General features: G+C 37.0%; 1 protein-coding gene across 1 annotated transcript; it reads right to left on the reverse strand.

Annotated features, from left to right (window-relative positions):
- Positions 1-4,413: 4,413 nt before the first annotated feature.
- On the reverse strand, positions 4,414-8,256 carry LOC129928748 (uncharacterized protein K02A2.6-like). The gene has a single exon (XM_056044534.1). It carries the CDS (start codon positions 8,254-8,256, stop codon positions 4,414-4,416), a length of 3,843 nt encoding a protein of 1,280 aa, XP_055900509.1.
- Positions 8,257-22,622: the final 14,366 nt, after the last annotated feature.

A 22,622-nucleotide genomic window follows, 5' to 3' on the forward strand; every position in this document is an offset into this window, starting at 1 on the left:
TTATTTATCCATCGTTACAAGTAACATTTTTTGGTCTTGCAGGTTTCAGCAATATAAAATGTATATGTCATTCATGTTAAATGCATGGGCGTAGCCACGATTTTTTTTTTCGTGGTGGGAAGCGGTCTTAGCCTAGACCTCCTGCAAAAAAAAAGTGAACGACGGATAGAGATTTGTTAAAATGTTTAAGATTAATTTGTGCAGATTTTAATTATCCTGATCACGATCGTATTACGATAAAGCAAAACTGTGCATACTTGGACTTATACCCTCCTACGCCGTTCGCGTCTCTCCACAAAGATCGGTCACTGGCGACTTGCACAGGCTCCTCCAAACTGCTGCCCATTGATTTTAGGTGCTCAAAGACGGCATTTTTTTCGCTTTTCAGCTTCCATGATAAGACTGAATTTGGCAAACGTGTTTCGTCTTGTCTAAGGTTATGTCCCGCGAACCTCAAAGGACGTTCTGTCGCCATTTCAGTCCTGGATCGAGTGCATGTGGGATAAAGAACTTCTCTCTTGGTGACATGATCTCTGTCTGTGATTCCTAGGATCATTCTCAGCCGATGACGTTGAGCCACGTTTAGTCTCGTTTCAATTGTAATGGACGACTTCTAAGTCTCGCAAGCGTTCGTGGCCGATGGACGATGTTTGTATCGTGGAAGTGGATCTTGCTCTCCAGGCGGATTGATTTGTTTGCCCTGATATGACGTAGTTTTTGGAAGATGGCTCCTGCTTTCCCTATCCGATATGCAACATCGTGGTATGCGACTCCATTGCTTGTGATAACGACGCCAAGACCTCACCTTTAAAAGGGGTCCTCCAGATTTCAAAGAAATATATATTTGTAATAAAAATGCAATTTTAAATTTAAAAAAAAAAGGTAAGGGAAATTAGATTAAAATTAAAAGTACTCAACTTTATTCTTCACAAATATGGGCTGATGACCTGTAGTCACGTGCTTTTAAATGGATTAATATTATTAAGCCCATTTATATTGAAGTTTCAAGATGGTGGAGGCATTAGCAACAATCCACCCCAAGGCCTCCCATTACTAAACTCCGGCACTAGAAGTCCTCATAATTTTTATGTATTTGCGTCCATGTCGTAGAGTTGAGTTTATAATTGTATGACCCTCTGATTAATGGTTTCATATTGTCCAATTAAACAAACCAAGAGGGTTTATTAAAGAAATTTTTAGAAATAAAACAAAAGAAAAGTAAAATGCTTTGCGTCTTCTGCTTAAGACCCGTCATAAGAACAGTCGCAAAATAGAGCCGAACAATTTATAAAAAACGAATTTTCACCAAAAAAAAATAAATACAATCCGTTAATTTAAGCTTAATTAAGAGACAATTCAGGACAGAAGACTAAAAAGTAAAGCAGCTACAATACTACAGAGCACAAAGAGTGTCTGTGTAATCACACAAACTTAGATGCGGTTAATATCGGATCCGCCCGTGGACAAGGAATATTGAAGCTATGGACTTGTTTTTGTTTTTTTTTTTTTGGGGGGGGGGGGGGGGCACTAAAAATAAAAAAAAATTAACTTATTAATTGAGACTCTACTGACGGTGTATATATCATTATACATGGAAGGCGCTCTAATGAAAGAATCACGTTGAATAAAAAGTCGATTCTAAAAAAGGTGTGTAATAATTACATAAAAAAGTTCATTATTAGCCTTTAATAAAGTAAATGAAGGTTTTCTAATAACATTTGGTACAACGTATACCAGAATTAAGTGTACGTCATATAATATATTTATACATTTATTTGTAATTTTTGAAAAAATACTAAATATATTTTTAAGAATGAATTTTTTTAAATTACACAAAAATTATCTTTCTTTCATAATGTAATTTCCCTTACATTATGTATTGTTGCATAAGAGTGTATTTCCGTAAAAACAATTACATCAATAAAAAAAAATTCATAAAAACAAAACTGTTCAATGTCAGAAGATAAAAAGTAACCGCTGCACCAGAACTTTGGAGGATCCACTCCACAATATCAAATATGTATTATCTTTTCTGTTATTTCTTGTGAGACTTACGGACGGAGCAGCAGACATATTACACAAAATTAATGGAAACTTTTCCCCTCTCGGGGAACGCTAATAAAACACTGAACCACAACTTACAAATACAAACAGAGCACGATAGAATAGAAAGACTCAAAGTGATGACACATTTAATGTTTTTATATAAGCTTGGACAAGTCGTTTAAGTGCCCTTTGTTTCCAGGATCATTAGATCATGGAGGAAAACCAATGACTTGGCAGAGCTTAAGTCTCCAATTATCTCAAACGTCCTTATCAACACATGGATAGACGTGATGATCTCCCTTTTCCCAAGGAACGTCTGTAACTTATAAAATAAGATAAGGCTACAAGAACACCGTATTACACACTGACCGTATGAAACAATGAAGGCTTCTACGTCATCTACCTACCCCCCCCCCTTTTTTTTCACATTTTTCCATGATATAGGATCGTTATTTAAACTTGTATTTTATAAATTGCACTTTGTGTGTATGTGAGTGTGTGTGATGGCGTGCTTTATTATTATTTGTGTTTACCCGGTGGCGCCAGATTGGTCAAACTGTTCAGCACGTTCTGCCCCAGCGCCCCCTGGTGTCAAGGCTAAGCTGTCAAAACGACCAGGTCCATGTAATCGCCCTGCTGTTTATTTGCTCATCACCCAAGCGTGAGGGGGGGGGAGAGGGAAGCGCGCGCGGGGAAGGGGGAAAAATACATTACCCAGTTACCCCCCCCCCACACACACACACACCTATCGTAACTGACCACATTCCGATTTAACGGAGCTTGAATATGTTTAATAAGGATGCAGATGTGAGCTCGCTTTTTAATTTATATAAAGTTGTTCAATTATTCTTACGCTACCAATCATCGAGATGTTAATTATAAATTGCAGACGTGTCTTCAGCCAAATAAAAAAAAAAGGTGATGATCATGACGTCATACGAGTATCGATGTGTTAATCTCTTCGTGCATGTTATCCGGATAATTACACTCTACTAAGCCATTGCCTCGTTGGATGACCCAGACAACACGTTGTATTCTATATTGACACCAGGGAAGAATTTGTCCCAGCACATGGAATAAGAAATGTGCCTTTATCTTGGCCTGAGTATTTTACTAGGCCTTGTTTTTTTTTTTTTTTTTTTTTTTTGTATTTTGTAAGTTACGGCTCAGTGTTTTTATGTATTATTGGTACTTACAGAGGTCGACCACCACGGACCGAATTCCACTATCAAAGCCTTGATTTTCTGAGGACACATGTCATTATAGAGTTCAGCCACAGAAACAAATACGCAGATCTATAGGTGTACGCGCAATCCATATTTAAATTGATCAATTCAAGACTAGATTATCACAAAGATTTGTCTAGGGCGTAATTATCTTTTTTTCTTTTAAAAAACCATGGAATCAAGGAGACAAACCAATGACTTGGCAGAGTTTTAGTCTTCAATTATCTCTAACGACTTGATCAACACATTGATATCTTATCTTATCTTATATAATACAGACGTTAGTTCAAAGAAGAAGATGATTACGTCCTACGCGTCATGCATTTAGTCATGCATATTAACCAACGACTTAAATTCTGCCAAGTCACTGGTTTTCCTGGCTAGCTCAGGCAACCCATTCCATGCTCTAATAGCACTAGGGAAAAAGGAGTATTTGTAAAAAATTTTCCTAGCATATGGGACGAGGAATGTCTTTCAGAGTATTTTATTAAATTTTGTTTTTGTATTTGAAGATTATGGTTCAGTGTTTTATGTATAATTGCTACTTTACTTTTGAGTCTTCTGTCCTGAAGGTTTTCTAAATTTAGTGATTTTACTAATGGTGTTACTCTAGTCAAATGTGAATATTCCTTTGTTATGAATCTCACTGCTCTATTTTGTGTTTGTTCCAGTTTCTTAATGTTTTCTTGAGTTGAGGGACCCCAAACGGAGGATGTATATTCTATTATTGGCCTAACCAAGTTTAAATAACATTTTAGTTTTATGTTCTTATTTGATTTATAGAAATTTCTTTTAATAAATCCTAATGCTTTTGTTACGATGGACACTCAAATATAAATACACTTGACATAAGAACAATCTCAGGTTAACGTAAACAAGTTTAATCAGCCATCTTGATTACTAGAGTAGTTTCCCCTGTGCATGGGCACAACTCTTCATACAATATCACATCCCATCAACATCCCTTCTCCTCCCCAAAAAAAAAATTAAAAAAAAAAGGAAAGTTGAAAAAAAAAATATAATGAAAAAAATAATTATACAATCACATTGACAAAACTATTTACAACCGTAAATATGTTTCAAATTAAAAAACTACAATCAGATCAACAAAACTATTTCCAACAGTTCACATATACAGTTTTTAAACATAGTCTCCATATCTTGATGGTTTCTGGAGAGTGGCCCTAGGTCGCAGAGAGTACCGGTGAGTGTTTTCGGCGTTGGGCGGACTGTTACTACACTCATTCTCTGCGTCTGGGAAAATGTCAGTACAATTACTTTCTCTATCTGGATAAAAGTCTATGTTGTTAGTGGTGTCAGGTCTTAGGTGCCTTCTGTTTCTTTGGTACTTAAAACCATTTTCACCTTCTACAATATAGGCACGTTCGTTCACTTTCCGACATACTCTGCCTTGTCTCCAGGTAGTATCGTTTGGCGATTGATAGAAGACTTTCTGTCCGACGTTTATAAGCTTCATGTCACGAGCTGTTTGGTTGTAGTGTTTTCTAACACTTTGCTGTCGCTTCTCCCGTTTGGCCGCGGCTTCTTGTTGTGACATTCTTGCAGGATGCTCTCTTCTTGGCAATAGCGTTCTTGTTACCCTTCCAAAGAGCATCTGAGCCGGACTTAAGTTGGTATCTTGCCTGGGTGTATTTCTAAACTCTAATAGGGCTTCATAGGCATCTGATTTACTTTCTTTGGATTTTTTCATCAGATTCTTTAATATTTTCACTGCTGCCTCTGCCTTGCCGTTTGACTGATGGTGTCCTGGTGAAGATTTTAAATGGTGGACACCCCATGCTGCCATAAATGCGGTGAATTCAGCAGATGAAAACTGAGGTCCAAAATCACTGATGCACACTTTGGGGACTCCATATCTGGCAAACAAATTTTTTAGTTTTCTTATAACAACTTGACTTGTTGTTGTGTGCAAATGTTCTACTTCAATAAAATTTGAATAGTAGTCAACTATGGCAAGGTATTGTTGGTCAAATATTTGGAACAAATCTATTCCAACTTTGTCCCAGGGATTTGAACCCTCATTATGCTGTATTAAGCTTTCTTTCTGGTTTGCAGGTTTACTTTGCTGACAAGGTTGGCATGCATTGGCTATTTCTTTTATTCTTGCCGCTATTCCCGGCCAGAAAACTGCGTCCCTTGCTCTTCTCATCATGGCATCATACCCTAAATGTGCTGCATGTAGTTTGGTTTCAACTTCTTTTCTTAATGCTCTTGGGATAATTATTCTCTCCCCTTTCATTAGAAGGCCATCCTCATAGGTCAGTACATCTGCAAGTGACCAATATTGTTTGAGTTCTGGTACAATATGATGTTTGTCTGGCCAACCGTTCAGTATGTACTGTTTCAACATCTGCATCTCATTGTCTATTTTGACTGCATCTTTAACTTTATCTAACATTATATCTGGGAGGGCCAGTCCTACAGTGTTGATAGAAGTGTCAGGAAAATCTTCCTGTTCTGGCAAAGGGTCTCTGCTTAGCGTGTCAGCAATCTGTAGTCTGTTTCCTTTGGTATACTGGTACTGAACATCGTATCGGTACAAGCGCATCATTAAGCTTTGAAGCCTTTTAGGTGCACAACTGAGGGGTTTATTGAGTATATTTTCCAAAGGTTTATGATCATTCTGTATTATTATTGTTCTGCCGTACGTGTACTGGTCAAATTTTTCTAGAGCTACTACTACAGCCAAGAGTTCCTTTTCGATTTGAGCCCACTTTTTCTGAGGCTCTGTGAGTGATCTTGATGTGTATGCTATGGGTTTGTCATCTTGTAGTAGTACAGCTCCTAGGCCATTTTGACTGCTGTCCGCCTGAATAGTTACTTTCTTCTCCGGGTCGAAATAACTTAGGGTTCCATGATTGGATATCTTCTGTTTGACACTATTAAATGCTTTCTCGCAGTCATTCGACCACACAAATAGCTTGTGTTTCTTAGTCAGTTCTGTTATTGGTTGTAGGTCTGCTGAAAGACCTGGGATGAATCTTGATAGATATTGTATCATTCCACAAAATCTACGAACCGATGTAATGTCTTCAGGGGTTTTTAGATTTGTTATGGCTCTCACCTTGTTTGGGTCTGGTTTTATTCCTGACTGGGAAATAATGTGTCCCAGAAACACAATTTCTGACTTTCGGAATGCTGATTTCTTTTCATTTAGTCTGATGTTCTTTTCCTTTAGCCTATTGAGTAATTTTGATAGGTTTTCCTCATGATTTTTGCGAGCCTCTTCTACTGTGTCCCCCTTTCCAATTACCATTATATCATCCACCACGTTAAAACATCCTGTTAGTCCCTCCAACGCATCATTCAAATGTCTTTGAAAGACTTCCGAGCTTACTTTGAGACCAAAAGGAAGTCTATTCCATTTGTATCTACCGAATGGGGTCGCCATTGCAGTGAGACCTGATGAGTCCGGGTCTAGTTTGATATGCCAAAAAGCTTCTTGAATATCGACTTTGCTAAATATCTTGGCGTTACCCATTTCAGCCAAAATGTCTTCTAGTGTTGTTAGGTTGTAGTGCTCCCTCAGTAGTGCCTTGTTCAAGGGTTGAGGATCAATGCAGATTCTGATACTGCCATCTGATTTCTCTACCAATGCCATTTGACTAACCCACTCTGTGGGCTCAGTTATTCTTTCCAGAATTCCTCGTTGAACTAATGAGTTTAGTTGGGCTCTGACTTTCTCTTTTAATGCTATAGGAATTCTTCTACATGGTAGGACTTTGGGCTTCACTGTTTTGTCTATTTTCAATGTAGCCACGCCCAAGTCACCGAGTGTGTCAATGTTTTGATGTTTGTTCCCTGTGGCTTCCACTTTGGCAATAAATCGGTCTTCATTAATGTGAATGAGTTCCATCTTCCTCAGTGTTGATAATCCTAGCAGGCATGTTAGATCATTTGGTACTACCACATACTCAACATTGAATTTCTCATTGGTCTTTAGATTGGTGGTTACCAAGGTAGCTTTTCCTTTTGGCTCCATTACCGTCTTATTCCACATTGTTAATCTCTGGGACGTCGGTACTATCTGGTCTGGGCACACATATTTTTCGTTTATGGTATTGACGTCGGCGGCACTGTCCACTTGGAATCTGACTCTTTGGTTGTTGATCATCATGACGGCAGTCATCCTATGCTTTTTGGGGCCATTCATTGCCATCACCCATTCAGTTTGGAGTGTAACTTCATCTTCTTCTGTGTCTGAGTCTATGTTGCTCCGTGTCTTTGATTGCGTAATGCTGTATATTTTCTTTTTGCAGACTGAGGCGAAATGATTCCTGCCTCCACAAATGTGACATGATTTTCCCCAGGCCGGACATTTTTCCTTTATGTATTCATGGTCGCCCTTGCAAAATTTACAAGTTTTACTTTGTCTTGGCCCCTTGTCACTCTGTTGATATTCCTTTCTGTATTTTGGACCTGACTTAGATGTTGAAATTCTTTCAATTGTTGGTTTGTCCAAAGGTTCGTTTCTTCCTTCTCTGATATCTTTCATTTGCCTTTGTGATCTTTCATATATCCTACACACATCTATGCATTTCTGTAGGGTTAGTTTATCATCTTGCAACAGTTTCATCTTTAAGTGTTCACTTCTGACCCCTAAGATAATTCGGTCTCTAATCAGACTCTCTTCTAGTTTATCAAAGTTGCAGCTGCTTGCCAGTTTCTTCAGGGCAGTTATGTACGAGTCAATGTTCTCGTCCTCTTCTTGTCTTCTCGTATTGAAGACATATCTCTCATATGTTTCGTTAGTTCTCCCAACATAGAACTCTTCAAAACTCTTTAAAATTTCATTTATTTTTGTCTCCTGCCCTTTTCCAAATGAATCAAACACGTCTGCTGCCTCACTTCCAATTATGGTCATTAGAGTTGCTACACGTATATCTTCTGTCTCTGTTGTGAGTTTCGTGGCCTTTTCATAGTTATCCCAGTCTCTTCTGAATCTTTTCCAATTGGCCGCCATATTGCCTGTTTGCAATAGCGGTTGCGGTACTGGGAAATATCTGTTAGCAGTTGCCATTTTAGCTACTGATTTCTTATATTTTCCTCAAGTTACTCTAGGTTATCGTTTACCTTTATTTGATGTGTAAACCGCTGCCACCATGTTACGATGGACACTCAAATATAAATACACTTGACATAAGAACAATCTCAGGTTAACGTAAACAAGTTTAATCAGCCATCTTGATTACTAGAGTAGTTTCCCCTGTGCATGGGCACAACTCTTCATACAATATCACATCCCATCAACAGCTTTGTTTGATTTTTTTGTAGTTTCATCAATATGTGGATTCCATGACAGTTTTTCATTTATTATAACACCTAGGTATTTTGCGTTTTTAGTCTGTGTTACTGGTTTGCCATGAATAAGATAAGTGGAATTAATTTGTTTTAGTTTTTTTGTTACTCTTAACAACTGACATTTTTCTGGGTGGAAAGACATGCTCCAATTTGATTCCCATTTCTGTAATTCATCTAATTCTCTTTGTAAAATATCTGTGTCTTGTGTTGTTTTTATTGTTCTATATATTATGTAATCGTCTGCAAATAATCTGACTTTTCTTCCTGAACTAATGCAATTTGGTAAATCATTTATGTAAATTAAAAATAGTAGTGGACCCAAGACTGTTCCTTGAGGTACACCTGAGTTTACTGTTATCGGTGTTGATTTAGAGCCATTTATTATTACAGTTTGTTCTCTCCCTATCAGAAAATCTTCAATCCACTGATGCAGTGGACCATTAATGCCATAATATTTTAATTTTTTAAGCAAACTATGGTGGTGAACTTTGTCAAAAGCCTTGGAAAAATCTAGTAAGATATCATCTATTTGTTCACTATTATCTAAACCTTTTGAAAAATCATCAATTAGTCCTATTAGTTGTGTTTCACATGATCTATATTTAATAAAGCCATGTTGGTATGGGGCGAGGACATTATGTTTGTCTAAGTGGTTTATGATGTTGCTACATATTATGTGTTCTAGGATTTTACATGTGATGCTGGTAAGTGATACTGGTCTGTAGTTTCCTGAGTCAGATTTTTATCCTTTTTTAAATAGGCTGAGAATGCTGATGCAAAGTATTTGTTTAGGATGTTTGCTTTAGTTTCATTATCATTATGTAATTATGTCATGTTCATCTTTTAATGGCGCTATGCCTGTTGTTTCCATTTTCTTAGACTTAATGTATGACCATAGTTTTTTGTTGTTATCTTTAGATATTACATTGTTTATGTATTCACTCTGCAGCTGTCTGCTTACTTTTTGGGTTAAGTGTTTAATTTTTATATACTTTTTGTAAACTCTTTCTGCCTTAGTTTCTTTAAATTTTCTATATAGGTTTTCCTTCTGTTTACAAAGCTTCTTTAGTCTATTATTAAACCAGCATTTATTTATTTTGTTTGATGTGTATTTAGTTGGTATATGATTTTCTATAATGCTTTTAAGATGGTTTTTAATGAAATTCCAGAGGTCATCGACTGGTAATATGTACAGGGCGTGGTAATCTTTCTTTTTCAAAAGAACGTCTTTAACTTATAAGATAAGAATATTAGAAAACCATGTATTTTATAAGATAAGAATATAAGAAAACCATGTAGGGTTAATTTTTTTTTAAAGAGGAAGCTAAGATAATCCAAGTATATATGAATTTTAAATAAAACGCACCGGAAGACACAAACAAGTCTGGGAATTTCTTCCGGTGACCTATTTTTTTTTGTCCAATTATCTTAGGGTTCCCCTAGCAGACGTACTTGTTTATCAAACATACATTTACTTGTAAATCCAACGTTCTCTTCTCATCTCGATATGTATGTATTGAAGGCTTGTTGTTAATATTGTAATGCGTTTACATACGTAAGCTGTAGATCTAAATATCCTCTTTTAAAAACATTTGTAAAAAAAAAATATATATAAATTATTATATTTTTATTACTTTTGAATATTCTAGATCTTTCTTTTTTTTTTTTTGTGTGGGTTTAAAATGTTTATTGTAAGAGATCTGACTAACACGAGAGCGCAGACGATCTTCAGGACCACGCAATCGTTAGATCAACTCTCCCGCGCGCGCTCTCTATTTACTTCTGCTCGGCCAAGCCTCGTGGACCAGACGCCTTCTCGCGAGCAGACGTTGTAAACCACGGACGGGAAATGAAAGCGGCCATCCCGGCTTCCCCTAATGGCCTATTTTATCACAGATTAGGGATTCGAACGCGGGCTGCCTGTGATGTACACTTACGCGCTGCCAAACAGATGCGGGCGATAAGCGGTCACGTGGTTATCGAAGGCGCAGCTGGTTGTCTGTGTTTGGGGTGGAGCAGTTTTATGATAGCCAAGGGCATCTGAAGTATCTATCAGCAATAGAAGGTGTTTCCTTGCAACGAAACGAAGGCCTGGATCTAAAGTTAATCATTTCATTATTAAAAGGGGCCATCGTAGTTATGTTGTTTCATATTTAAGTAAAAAAAAAAAGGGAGGTGCGGTGGTTGAGTGGTAAAATGCTTGGCTTCCGAACCGATTGGTCCCAGGTTCGAATCCTAGTGGTAAAGCACATTTACCCGCCACAGCTCATCAGTTATTATAACAACTTTATTTATCTGTAAATGAAAAAAATACAAGGAATGAGGGTTGTCGCCTACTAGTGGGAAATTATATTAGGGGGTCGCGTAACTAAAAAAGGTTAAGAACCGCTCTATCATAAGTTTATCATTGCGAATATAGGAGCATGAGCGAGTAGTCAGAACAAGATCAATTTTTACAAAGCTTATATCAACTAATTTGTTTGTGTGTCTGTCTGTGTGTCTGTCTGTCTGGCCAAAAGTTTCTACACGTTATTTCTCCGAGACCCAATCTCAGATTAAGCTGAAATTTCCACCAACTATTTCTTTGACCTGACAACTCGAGAATTTTTTTTTTAAATTAAACAATTAGCTAATTAACTATTGGTAATAAATTACTTTGTTTTGTATTTCAAACAAGGGAAAGAAATAGTACTTGACCGAAGTCGTGGTATAAGCTGAATTAGTACCCTTGATATTGAGCTGCCGCCCGAGACTTAGTGAACGCAAACATGAAATAGAAACAATAGATAACTCTACAATCTTACATGTTCATAGACTCTTCGGTAGCAGAGTGGTTACCGCTTTGGCTTGAGAATACCCACATATCGAATTGAAAAAAAAAAATAATTTAAAAAAGCGATCACCCAGCTACCCCGTTCTTTCTACCCCTTTCCAACTGGTCCAGACAAGTGTTAGGATCATAGCGTATTGAGAACGCTAAAAGCATGAAATTTTGATTAACAAAAACAATCGGTAAAAAAATATTTCTAAACGCCTAGATTTATTATTGTTAGTCTAGATCTATTACAAATTTAATTACACGACTTATCCAAACTAATTGATACACATTAATAGAATTTTTTTGAAAAATGTATATTGCTTGTTAATGTTTATCACAAGGAACCAAGATCCCAGTGTTTATAGTTCATGGTTGTACTATTAGTTATTTGGTTACTATCAAAGCTGAAAGTTCGGCGCCATTCTCATGAGTTATACAATACAAATTATTTTAAAGTTCATATCACTGGCGGATCCAGGGGGGGGGGGCGGTAGGGGCGATCGCCCCCCCCCCCACTCGACCGACGAATTTTAGTATAGAAGTCACACAATTTGTATACGAATTTATTACTTATGTTAATAATATATACTAATTATTTATATTTCAAACTATGTTTAGATTATTTCGCCCCCACCCTCTAGTATGTTGGCCGATTAGGTGGGGTCGGGAGGGGGCGATAGCATCAATCCGCCCCCCCCCCCAACCATAAACTTTTGAGTGGGGGGGGGAGCGGTCCAATTTATTTGTAGAAATCACAGCTTGCCAAAAGAATCAATTAAATATCTATATGATTAAAACTTGTTATTGATATTTTAACCGATCTTTATATTATGTCGTTCCCCTGTTGTCCGATTTATGTGTGTGGGAGGGGGGGGGGCGAACCCTCTACTGCCCTCCTACCTAAACCCTTTGAGTGGGGGGGGGGCGGTCCTACTTTTATGGAGAAATCATAGTTTGTGAGCAAGATTAGTTGCATTGATATATAAATTTGATATTATGTCGCTCTCCTTCAGGTATCTTGGCCGATTCGGTGGGGTAAGGAGGGCGGGGGGCGATTGCATGTACTGCCCTCCCTGCTCTAGCCATCTGAGTGGGGGGGGGGCGGTCATATTTTTATGAAGGAATCATAGTTTGTGAACAAAAATAGTTGAATTTCTATATAATTGATATGTGAAACCATTTCTATATTATGTCGCACCACACTCTAATCTCAAATTTTATGATTAGTAAATATAAAAGGAAAAAGGTGGGAGGGGCCATACATGCACTCTCCTTTCCCTCATCGGACGAAGCAATAATTTTTCTTTTTGTATTATAGTTAAGAAATTACAAAATGGAAAAAAAAAATCAGCCACTAATATAATTTATATATGCAATAAATTAAATTCTCGTATCGAGTGGCCCCACCCTTATTCTTTAATGCCAAATGCAATCATTAGCAGAAATTATAAAAAGGAGCGAGGATAAATCGTTTTCATTCTACCGCCCCTCCCATTTCCAGACAGAGTTTATGTAATTTCACATGAATTTATCATAATTATTTTAAGAAAGACTTTGCTTTGGAAAAGTTAGAGTTCAAACAAAAATTTTCAGTATAAGAGTCACGATTGAGATGAGTAGCCTTTTTTCCAACCTCTACTCAATGTAATATTTTTCTAGTTAAATTTGGGACTATAACTCACAATCTATGCTTCAATTTTATTGAATATTATTTATCAAATTTTTTTTTCGGCGGCGATCCTCAAAGCCTTAATCTAAATATGTGGGGTATCTGATCTTTTCAAGGAACAAATCGGTTTTATTTGCAATGTATTAAGGTCGTCTACATTCAAATTAGAATATTTTTGAAGTACAATATTATTCAAAAGGTCCTTTTTTAATAGGATGAATAATGAACTTTAGGAGAATGCGTTTCTTCAGTGAAGAATGCATGAAAACGCTTTATGCGTCGGGGCTACGCCCCGAAACTCACTAATTAATAATGAGCTGTAGATGTCAGGAGAATGCGTTTCTTCAGCGAAGAATGCAAGAAAACGCTTTTAGCGTCGGGGCTTCGCCCCAAAACTCACTGATGGATAGTGAGCTGTAGTTGTCAGGAGCAGGCGTTTCTGCAGTGAAAAATGCAAGAAAACGCTTTTTGGCGTTGGGGCTTCGCCCCGAACTCCACTGATTAATAATGTGCTGTAGATGTCAGGAGAATGCGTTTCTTCAGTGAAGAATGCATGAAAACGCTTTATGCGTCGGGGCTACGCCCCGAAACTCACTGATTAATAATGAGCTGTAGATGTCAGGAGAATGCGTTTCTTCAGTGAAGAATGCATGAAAACGCTTTATGCGTCGGGGCTACGTCCCGAAACTCACTGATGAATAGTGAGCTGTAGATGTCAGGAGCAGGCGTTCCTGCAGTGAGAAATGCAAGAAAACGCTTTTTGGCGTCGGGGCTTCGCCCCGAACTCCACTGATGGATAAAGAGCTTTAGATGTCAGGAGAATGCGTTTCTGCAGTGAAGAATGCATGAAAATACTGAGAAATACTGCTTATTTATTCTTATATATATATATATATATATATATATATATGTGTGTGTGCTGTACGCACGTTTATGCATAGGGTTAGGGTTTACTGGGCGTTAGGGTTAGGGTTTGGAAAAAAATCGCCCCCCCCCCCACTCCAAAGTTCTGGATCCGCTAGTGGTTCATATAATGTATGCCAGTTGAGCTTTCCTACAAGCAAACTTCAATTATTAGCTAGAAAATGTTTCCTGAAATGTCAGCATATTATGTCATGCTACGAAATAGAAGATAAGAGTTTTAATCATACGAATATGTAACCTATAATATAATTGTAAGTCTGTTCTGGAGACAATATTTTTCATTAGCCTGGATTTCGGAATAAAATGTTTGCGTGGATTTTAAATATATAGTTATTATTAACAGCTTTTTTTCTGGTTTTTATAATTTAAATATATAGGAAATAAATAAATGAATATTTTAATTTTACACTTTTAATTAATCTTAACTAAACAAATCTCAAAGTTTATTTAATATATATGTTACCGGCAAAGTGCGAATGCCTCAAATCGTCAGGCAAAGTACAAAATGAATTCTTGAATACTTTGAACGACTGCGTTGTAGGCCTACTAGGTAAAATTTGAAACAAAAGATATTCTATATTTTGTTATGTTGAAGGAGAATTTGTCGAATATGTAATCAAGGAAACTACAACTACTAAGAATGAATCACTTGACTAGATATTCATTTAAAACCCAATAACACGTTTCGTTGTAGTGATCGAGAAAAACACCAGACAAATTATCATTTTAAACAAGGCTTCATTTTTTGTCTGAAATATTGACAAATAATTACGTCATCAAAAATAGTGCTTCTACCTGATTATTATAAACTTGTCTTCAAATTGAACTTAATAACCAATGCAGTGGCGACTATTTTACACAAAAATAGACAAGTATACATTTTTTTTTTTAAAGTTTTGTTCGAAAGATAGACAGTTCTACGAAGTCATTGAGAAACTGAGGATAAATATATGAATTGTAGATCCTATGATGTGCTAACGATTTTTAAATTAAATACTTTGTAAGTCAAGTTGATTTAACGTTCACACGGACATGTGTTTATTATCTTTCCTCCTTTTGTAAGGCTTTGTCTCTTTAATTGTCCTCCTGTCGGTTTGAAGGTTTCTGGTAAGCCACTTTGGGCATACTTTGCCCGGCGGTTCCGCCCGAACTATGACTCCCGATGCCGCCACTGCGGAGAGAGCGTCGAAACAGTGTCGCATGTCTTGTACGAGTGTCCCCAGCTCCGAGAGCTAAGGGCGGACGTGTCTAGGCAGTCACTCGACTTGTCTGGTAGCTACGAGGACTTTGAATACGAGATTGACCCTTTACAAAACAAGTAGATCAATTAGATAGTCATTATAACACATCAGTTAGGTAAGAGATTGACCCTTTACAAAACAATAACGTCAATTAGATAGTCATTATAACACATCAGTTAGACCAGTTTCATATCTAACCTCACATTCACTTTCACTTTCTGCTGGACCATTGCGGCACCACACATAATCTGTCAACATTCCTTCCCCATTCCTCTCTGTCATTTGCCCTTGATAGAATTTCATTCTGATATTCTTTCTAAAAATATTGAAACAAGCCTTTTTGCGTCCCTGGGTGGACCACTTCGAGGGCCGATTTTGAGTTTGTGTTTCTACACAAACGTCTTTGTAACCTTGTTAAATTTCTTTTTTTTTCTTTTCAGTTTGAAAATGTTTCAAAACAATTTAATAAGATAACTCTCATTAGTTTAATCTAATGAACTACTCTGTTAGTCTAATAATCTATTCAAGATCAGTATAATTCAGTCTAATGAGTTGTTCAATGGCAGTCTAATGAGTTGTTTGCATCAGTCTAATAAGCTGATTTAAGTCATTCTAATAAGTTTCTCACGTCAGTCTAATTAGGTGTTCTAGATCAGTCTTATAAACTGTTGTCAAGTCAGTCTAATAAGCTGTTGAAGGTCAGTCCATTAAGCTGTTCGATGTCAGTCTAATAAGATGTTCTAAGTCAGTCTAATAAACTGTTCAATGTCAGTTTAATAAGATGTTCTAGGTCAGTCTAATAAGCTGATCTGCCAGTCTAATCAGTTGTTCACATCAGTCTAATAATCTGTTCTAAGTCAGTCTAATAAACTGTTGAATGTCAGTCTAATAATCTGTTCTAAGTCAGTCTAATAAACTGTTAAATGTCAGTCTAATAAGCTGTTATAGGTCAGTCTAAATGTGTTGTTTTTGGGGGTCAGTCTCATAAGCTGTTCTATTTCCATCTAACACAATATGGTGAGTCCAGACTCTCGCGTGAAAGCACAATGAGGTTCAAGATGGACATCACCACACCCGGAGAGCTGCACTTTTTTGTGCGTCTGTGTGTTTGGCCAATCTGCAGGCGAGTCTAAACTATCTGAAGTGACCGCTAGACAAAGCACAAACAAAAACAGTGAGGGTCCAGTAGACTGGTCGAAGTATGTCGTCTTAAGAGCTATCTTTATATCAGACTACCGAAATTTAGACTAAACTATAAAACACCATGTTTTCATATTTTGTTTCTTAATCTTATATAAACATGTTTAACCCTCTGGGCCTATCCTATTTATTCTTGAAGTATGGGTATATGTGAAACTCTAGTATGAACGGATATCTGTCTATATTCTGTGTCGTATTGTTATTTGTATGGTTATATGTATAGTACAATTGTAATTGTACAAATATCCTCAAGATTATCAATATTTCAATGGCAAACAGAATACTAAAAAAAATAAATGTATACATAAAGTATATCTTCAACATTTGTTAGATTTAATCATTGGATATTTAATAGGTTTCGTAAAACTAATAAAAACCCTATGTTCTTTCTATATGCACTCATCTATAACTAATCTCTCTAGCTTTTGGTGGGATATGTTTACTGTGTAGGTTTATGAATGTGTCCTTGAATTCTGTCACCCCAAGAACTCTCCCCCACTTAATCCTATTCACTAGGCTTTCCTGTAACAGATTTTTAAGTGTTGTGTATGATTCTTTGGTTTTGTTGTGTATTAAATGTTCCTTACCAGGTAAAATTCTTGAAATAGATCTGTAAAATGGATGAGTGACTGTACCAAAATAGTGAGGAGTATCATTGTGTATTGGAAGAAGACTACTTAATCTTAAACCATAATAGTAAATTGTCAAGGGAAAGTTTGTTGGGTTTCTAACTACTTGACCTACAAATTTTAGCCTTAGCGACTGTATTTTTGTTTTAACATCTTGCAAGTTTATCCCCCCATCCTCTTTGTTTTGAATGAGTGTAGTGTGCTTAATGCTCCTAATAGTGTTTTTAAATATAAAGCTTCTAATTAACTTGTTCAGCTTGTTTATGAATTTAGGAGGTGGCTCTGTAATGTTAGCTAAATAGACAATCTTTGGAATGACCAAACTATTTATCAATACAGCTCTACCAAATATTGTAGAACCTGTGTGCTGATAAAGTTTAATTAAGTTTGAGGCTTTGACAAAAATATTCTCCCACTGGTCTTTACAATAGAACAAAGGATTACAGGTATAGACAATACCACAAATCTTGATTTTATCAACAATTCTGAAAGCGCAATTCTCTTTGAATTTCCATTTCCCTAGTCCCATTACAGAGGATTTATTTATATTTATTTTTGAACCACTAGCTTCTCCGAAAAGTGTAAATTTCTTTAGTATATTCTCAATATCTTGCTCTGAAGATGAAAAAAATGTTGTATCATCCGCATAGGCTTTGACTTTGATGGTTGAGAAGGAACGACCCGGTATATTTATCCCAATAATAGATGGGTCAGATCTTACAGATTCCAAGAAAGGTTCCAAGCAAAGGATATACAAGAAGGGGGATAAGGGACAGCCCTGTCTGACAGACCTTTGTATGAGGATACTCCTACTGAGAGAATGATTAATTATCAATCTACTTGTTGCATTGGTATAGACAAGCTTTATATATCTGATTAACAGGGAACTTATTTTACATTTCTCAAGCACTCATCTAACAATGAATATCTTTACTGATGTGAATTTTCGGATTGCAAAAAAAATTTTAGAGATGGAACTGTTTCTGATCCAACATTACGTTTTAAAGTTGGCACTGTGTCAGTTGCATAATTTGCTGTTATAATCAACTTTTCATCAAGTTCCAAGAGTGACAGCGTTTCTATCGCCAGTAAATCCTAGTCGATATAGTTATTGATCAACTTATTGAAATTCTAAGAGCAAACATCCTTTGCATAAATTACACAAAATGACATGGGGAAATTAATGAAGATGCTAACACGAACCTTCAGTACGAAGTCTGGAAAAGGCCGCGGCTCGGTGGTCTACCCTGACACGCCATCTTATTCTATTCTGGCGGGAAAGTGAAACGTGCATAAGTCTAGTAGTGTAAGATATGCCAAAGTCTGACGGTCAGTGACACGTCAGGAACCCCAGAGTGGAGCGCCGGTATCACACTTCTCTGCCATAGAGTTTAGCTGGACCAGACAACGCTTACCAGCTTATTGAATTAAATGGACACAGGATGTTATGCAGTGGGGTAGCGAGCAATAGTTACCTTTTCTTTTTTTTTTTTAAATCAAAGCACGGAATAGAAACCAGGCGGGAGGGGAATAGGGTGGACAAAAAAAAAAAAGGGGGGCGGTAGGGGCTTCGATGGAGAGTTTTACCTAGTTAGTTATGTTGAATTAGAACGGCGGCATGGCCCATTTAGATTTAGGCCCAACTCCCAGACATGACAAGCAAGGTTAAGGTATGAAAAGAATACAATCACTCACCACTAGCCTGAGAATTCTTATTCTCGTTTCTAACTTTCTCCCGTCACCACTCAAAAAACAACAATAAAAATTGGCATAAAAACACTGACTTTTTCTTCGGCCTCTTAATGTAATAGTATGGTATTTCATAAGCTATATATAAGCGCTATATAAAAAAGCTATAATAATAAGCTCAATGCATCTGGTCAGACTTCCTTTTTTTTTTTTTTTTTTAATTTTCACCCTGGCGTCGAAGTACTCTCTCACTCAAGTATTATTTATTTTTTACTCCACCCTCAAGACACAAAATAATATCTTATCTTATCTTATATATTACAGACGTTACTTTAAAAAAAAAGATATTTTCGTCCTACGCATTTCATGTGTCGATCTAGTCATGCATGTAGTTATGAAGACCTACGTTTCATTTTGGTTGTATAAAATGTGTACACACAAAATACGTATTCAGTCCATGTCGGCTTCAGGTGACATTAGAAACAAATAGTGTCTCGTGCACTGTGTACAAAAGCAAGCTGTACTTTTTGATATGTTGGCTTTAACGTATCGGGTCGAAATCGCGTGTAAGAAATCGTTTTTGTTAAAATTAGCCGCTGCAGTTTCGATTTTGAAAATGGCTTTAGTCGCTCTAGGTCAAGGGTAAGTAATAGTAGGTTAAATGTCCTTATTCGTTCGCTGAGGGCAAGTGGGATATTAGTGATGGTGAGTCAGTGAAACTAAGACAAGCAGATGCCCATGCTGCGCTACGGTCGAAAACTAGTAATATTGAATATGCACGAACATTTCTTTTGGCGCGTCAGTTGCAAGTTTTCTTGTCTGCCTACATTATAACGCCCCCTCACACACATGCTGCTAGCCGTAGAATAGAACCGCCAGAATTACATTAACATCACTTTTTTTTTTTTGACACCCTTCAATAGAAAGGCCTCAGTTCCAAATTTCCAATCACGAACACTTGGGCCGCCCCCACTTTTGTTATCCGGCAAAGGAAAGGATAGTAAAGAACGAATTGTCGTGTGAACGAATTGTCGCGAACCAACTGTTGGTGAAAAAGTTGTCTGTGAGCAAGTTGTCGGTGAGCGATATGTCGAGTGAACGAATAGTCGTGTGAGCGAATTGTCGTGTCCCCGTAAAGCCCAGTTTTAAACATAGCATACACTTCTTTGAATGCCCGTTGCATCCTAGAATATATAAAAATGCCCCCACACTGCACATATTTTTACAGGTTTATATATCCCCTCTCCGGGCAAAAAGAAAAAAAAATTAATATACATTCAATAGGCCTTATGATCACTGTGACAATTTTTAGAATTTTTTATTTAGAATACAGGCCTACTTGTAGATCTCGATCTAGTCGTTCTAAATTGTTCTACACATTTTAATTAACCACATCTTTACATTTCAAAATGTAGTGGGTTTTTTTTTTTCACCAAACACTCTTTCTTACAGATGTTTCGTGTCTTAGTCAAATTACATTTGATAATCACACTGATCTAAGGAGAATGTCTCACATTAAATCTGAGAATTATTTACATCTAGAGGAGATTTCAATCTAGATCTGTGTTGAAATAAACATAGATTTACTAAAAATAAAAACTGAAATGAAAGTTACGCACCATAATAGTGCTAATAAGTGCTTAAAGAGAAAGGACAAGACCACGTGTGGTCAAGACGCGTCTCGCAGACAGGAGACAACCAATGCACAGAAGGGTCTAACACGACTCCGAACTCTATGGAACAACAGGTTTCTGCCAGAGCCCTTGATGGTATCAATTCCCACAATGAATAAGCTAGATGAAGTACCCACCTTAGTAGAATAGACAAGATGGCTGCCGGCATAGCTCCTGGATGCGATAGTAATCCCCCCAGGGCCGGTCTTAGGCCACTACAACATATGCGGCCGCAGTGGGCCCCGCACTTTTATAGGTCCCGCGCGATGCAAATTCTAGGTGTAAATTATTAAATTAAACTATTTTAACTTATTATTTAAAGGTTCCAGCAATTCTCCTAAAATAAAAAAAAAATAAGAAAAAGGCATAAAAATCTCCTGAAATTATTAAAATCTCCTGAAATTATTAAAATCTTCTGAAAACTTATACAAATCTACTTAAAACAGACAAAATTCTCATTTCGGGGTGTCATTCAATATGGAAAACGCCAATCCTACAGCTTTAATTTAATAAAAAATGTAATAATAGGCCGAATTTTAACCAAAACAAGAATTTCAAATACTTAATTTACTTTAATAGTCATTGGCATACAAATGTAGATCTAAATCTATCTCTACCTCTTAGGAAAAAAAAGCGATATTTTGCTAGTCGATTTTAAATCTTAGGGGCAAATCTGAATGTTTATCGGCTTTTTGTTGGAAAACTACTGTCTACTGTAGATGGTTCGCAAAGTTAATTTGACACTGATTTTGTGCTTAGTAAAGTATAAATAAAATGCAAAGACGAATTTATTTTCTAATACAAAATCTTAATTTTAACTTATCACAACCCAAATTAGGCCCCGCGAAATCCGTTTCGCATAGGGCCCCGCAACCTGTAGGACCGGCCCTGAATCCCCCCCCCCTTTTTTTTTTTTTCCAGATCCTCTGAAACAAATACAAAACTACACGAAGCCAACCTCTACGTCAACTGCTCTGCAAAAGTTGGCAAGAAGGTGCTGTGCCACAGGATCTGCGGGATGCAAAGATCATCACCCTGTACAAGAACAAAGGTGACAGAAGTGACTGCAACAACTACAGGGGGATCTTTTCAAAGCATTTTAGGCAAAGGCTTTGCTCAAGTGATACTTCCCAGGCTACAAAAACTCGCTGATCGGGTCTATCCAGAATCACAGTGCGGCTTTCGCTCAGGGAGATCCACAATAGGCAGGATATTCCTCATTCGTCAACTTCAGGCAAAATGCAGAGAACAAAGAATGCATTTGTACATTGCGTTCATTTTTTTAACTTCTTTGGTATCATTGAAATGCTATATTATAAGCGCCTATAAAGCTATTTGACCTAGCCTACATTACAATAGCTTTGGAGTCAAGGGTTATTTTTCAACACCTTGTTGATATAAAGGGCCACAACGTTCAAGTATTAATTTCTTAAAAGTAAACGTAAAATATTGAAATAGAGTGAGTTTATTGAAACATGTGTCAAGGGAACTAATCAAAAGAAAACCTAGCAAGAGTCGTTCACAAATGCTTTATCAATTTAAAGGACATGAACTCTTCCACCGATACAGCGTGGATGTAATTACTCAGTTGTCTTTCTTTGTTCAACTCTTTCTAGAACAGCCTCTATCGGCATGAAATAGAAATATATTTATAATTGAAACTGAAATTTCACAATTCAATCTGCTTTATTTCTTGCCATATTAAAACAAAAGTGTCGAAAGCTGTTTTTTTTTTAGGGTGGAGGGATGTCATGAAGCAGATCAAAGTAAAATATTCCAACTCTAAATCTGCCGACCATAGGTCCATTCTCTGTAGGGTCTTATAGTATGCACCTGTTGTTAAAATTTAGAATCGACAATTACCATTAGAGCTGGGTGGACTCAGAGGCGCCCCAAGATCACGAAATAATAAATCCCAGTCTTCACCAGGATTCGAACCCGGGACCCCCGCTCAGCCACCGCGCCCACTGTATGCCTTATGATGGGGATCAATTCGTATCTGTCCTCATATGTAAAGTTTGGTATTACATTAAAAACTGAACACTCCCATTACTTACACTGTAAAACTTTTTTTTTTCATCTTTAATAAAAGGTCACAGCAGTTAACGGGGTCATTTTATAAGTAGGCCTACTTTTAATTTTTTATAGGCTCTTCTATCATTCAAAGCTACTATTAAACGTTGAC

The sequence above is a fragment of the Biomphalaria glabrata genome, chromosome 10 (genome assembly GCF_947242115.1).
Source record: "Biomphalaria glabrata chromosome 10, xgBioGlab47.1, whole genome shotgun sequence".
NCBI lineage: Eukaryota > Metazoa > Mollusca > Gastropoda > Planorbidae > Biomphalaria > Biomphalaria glabrata.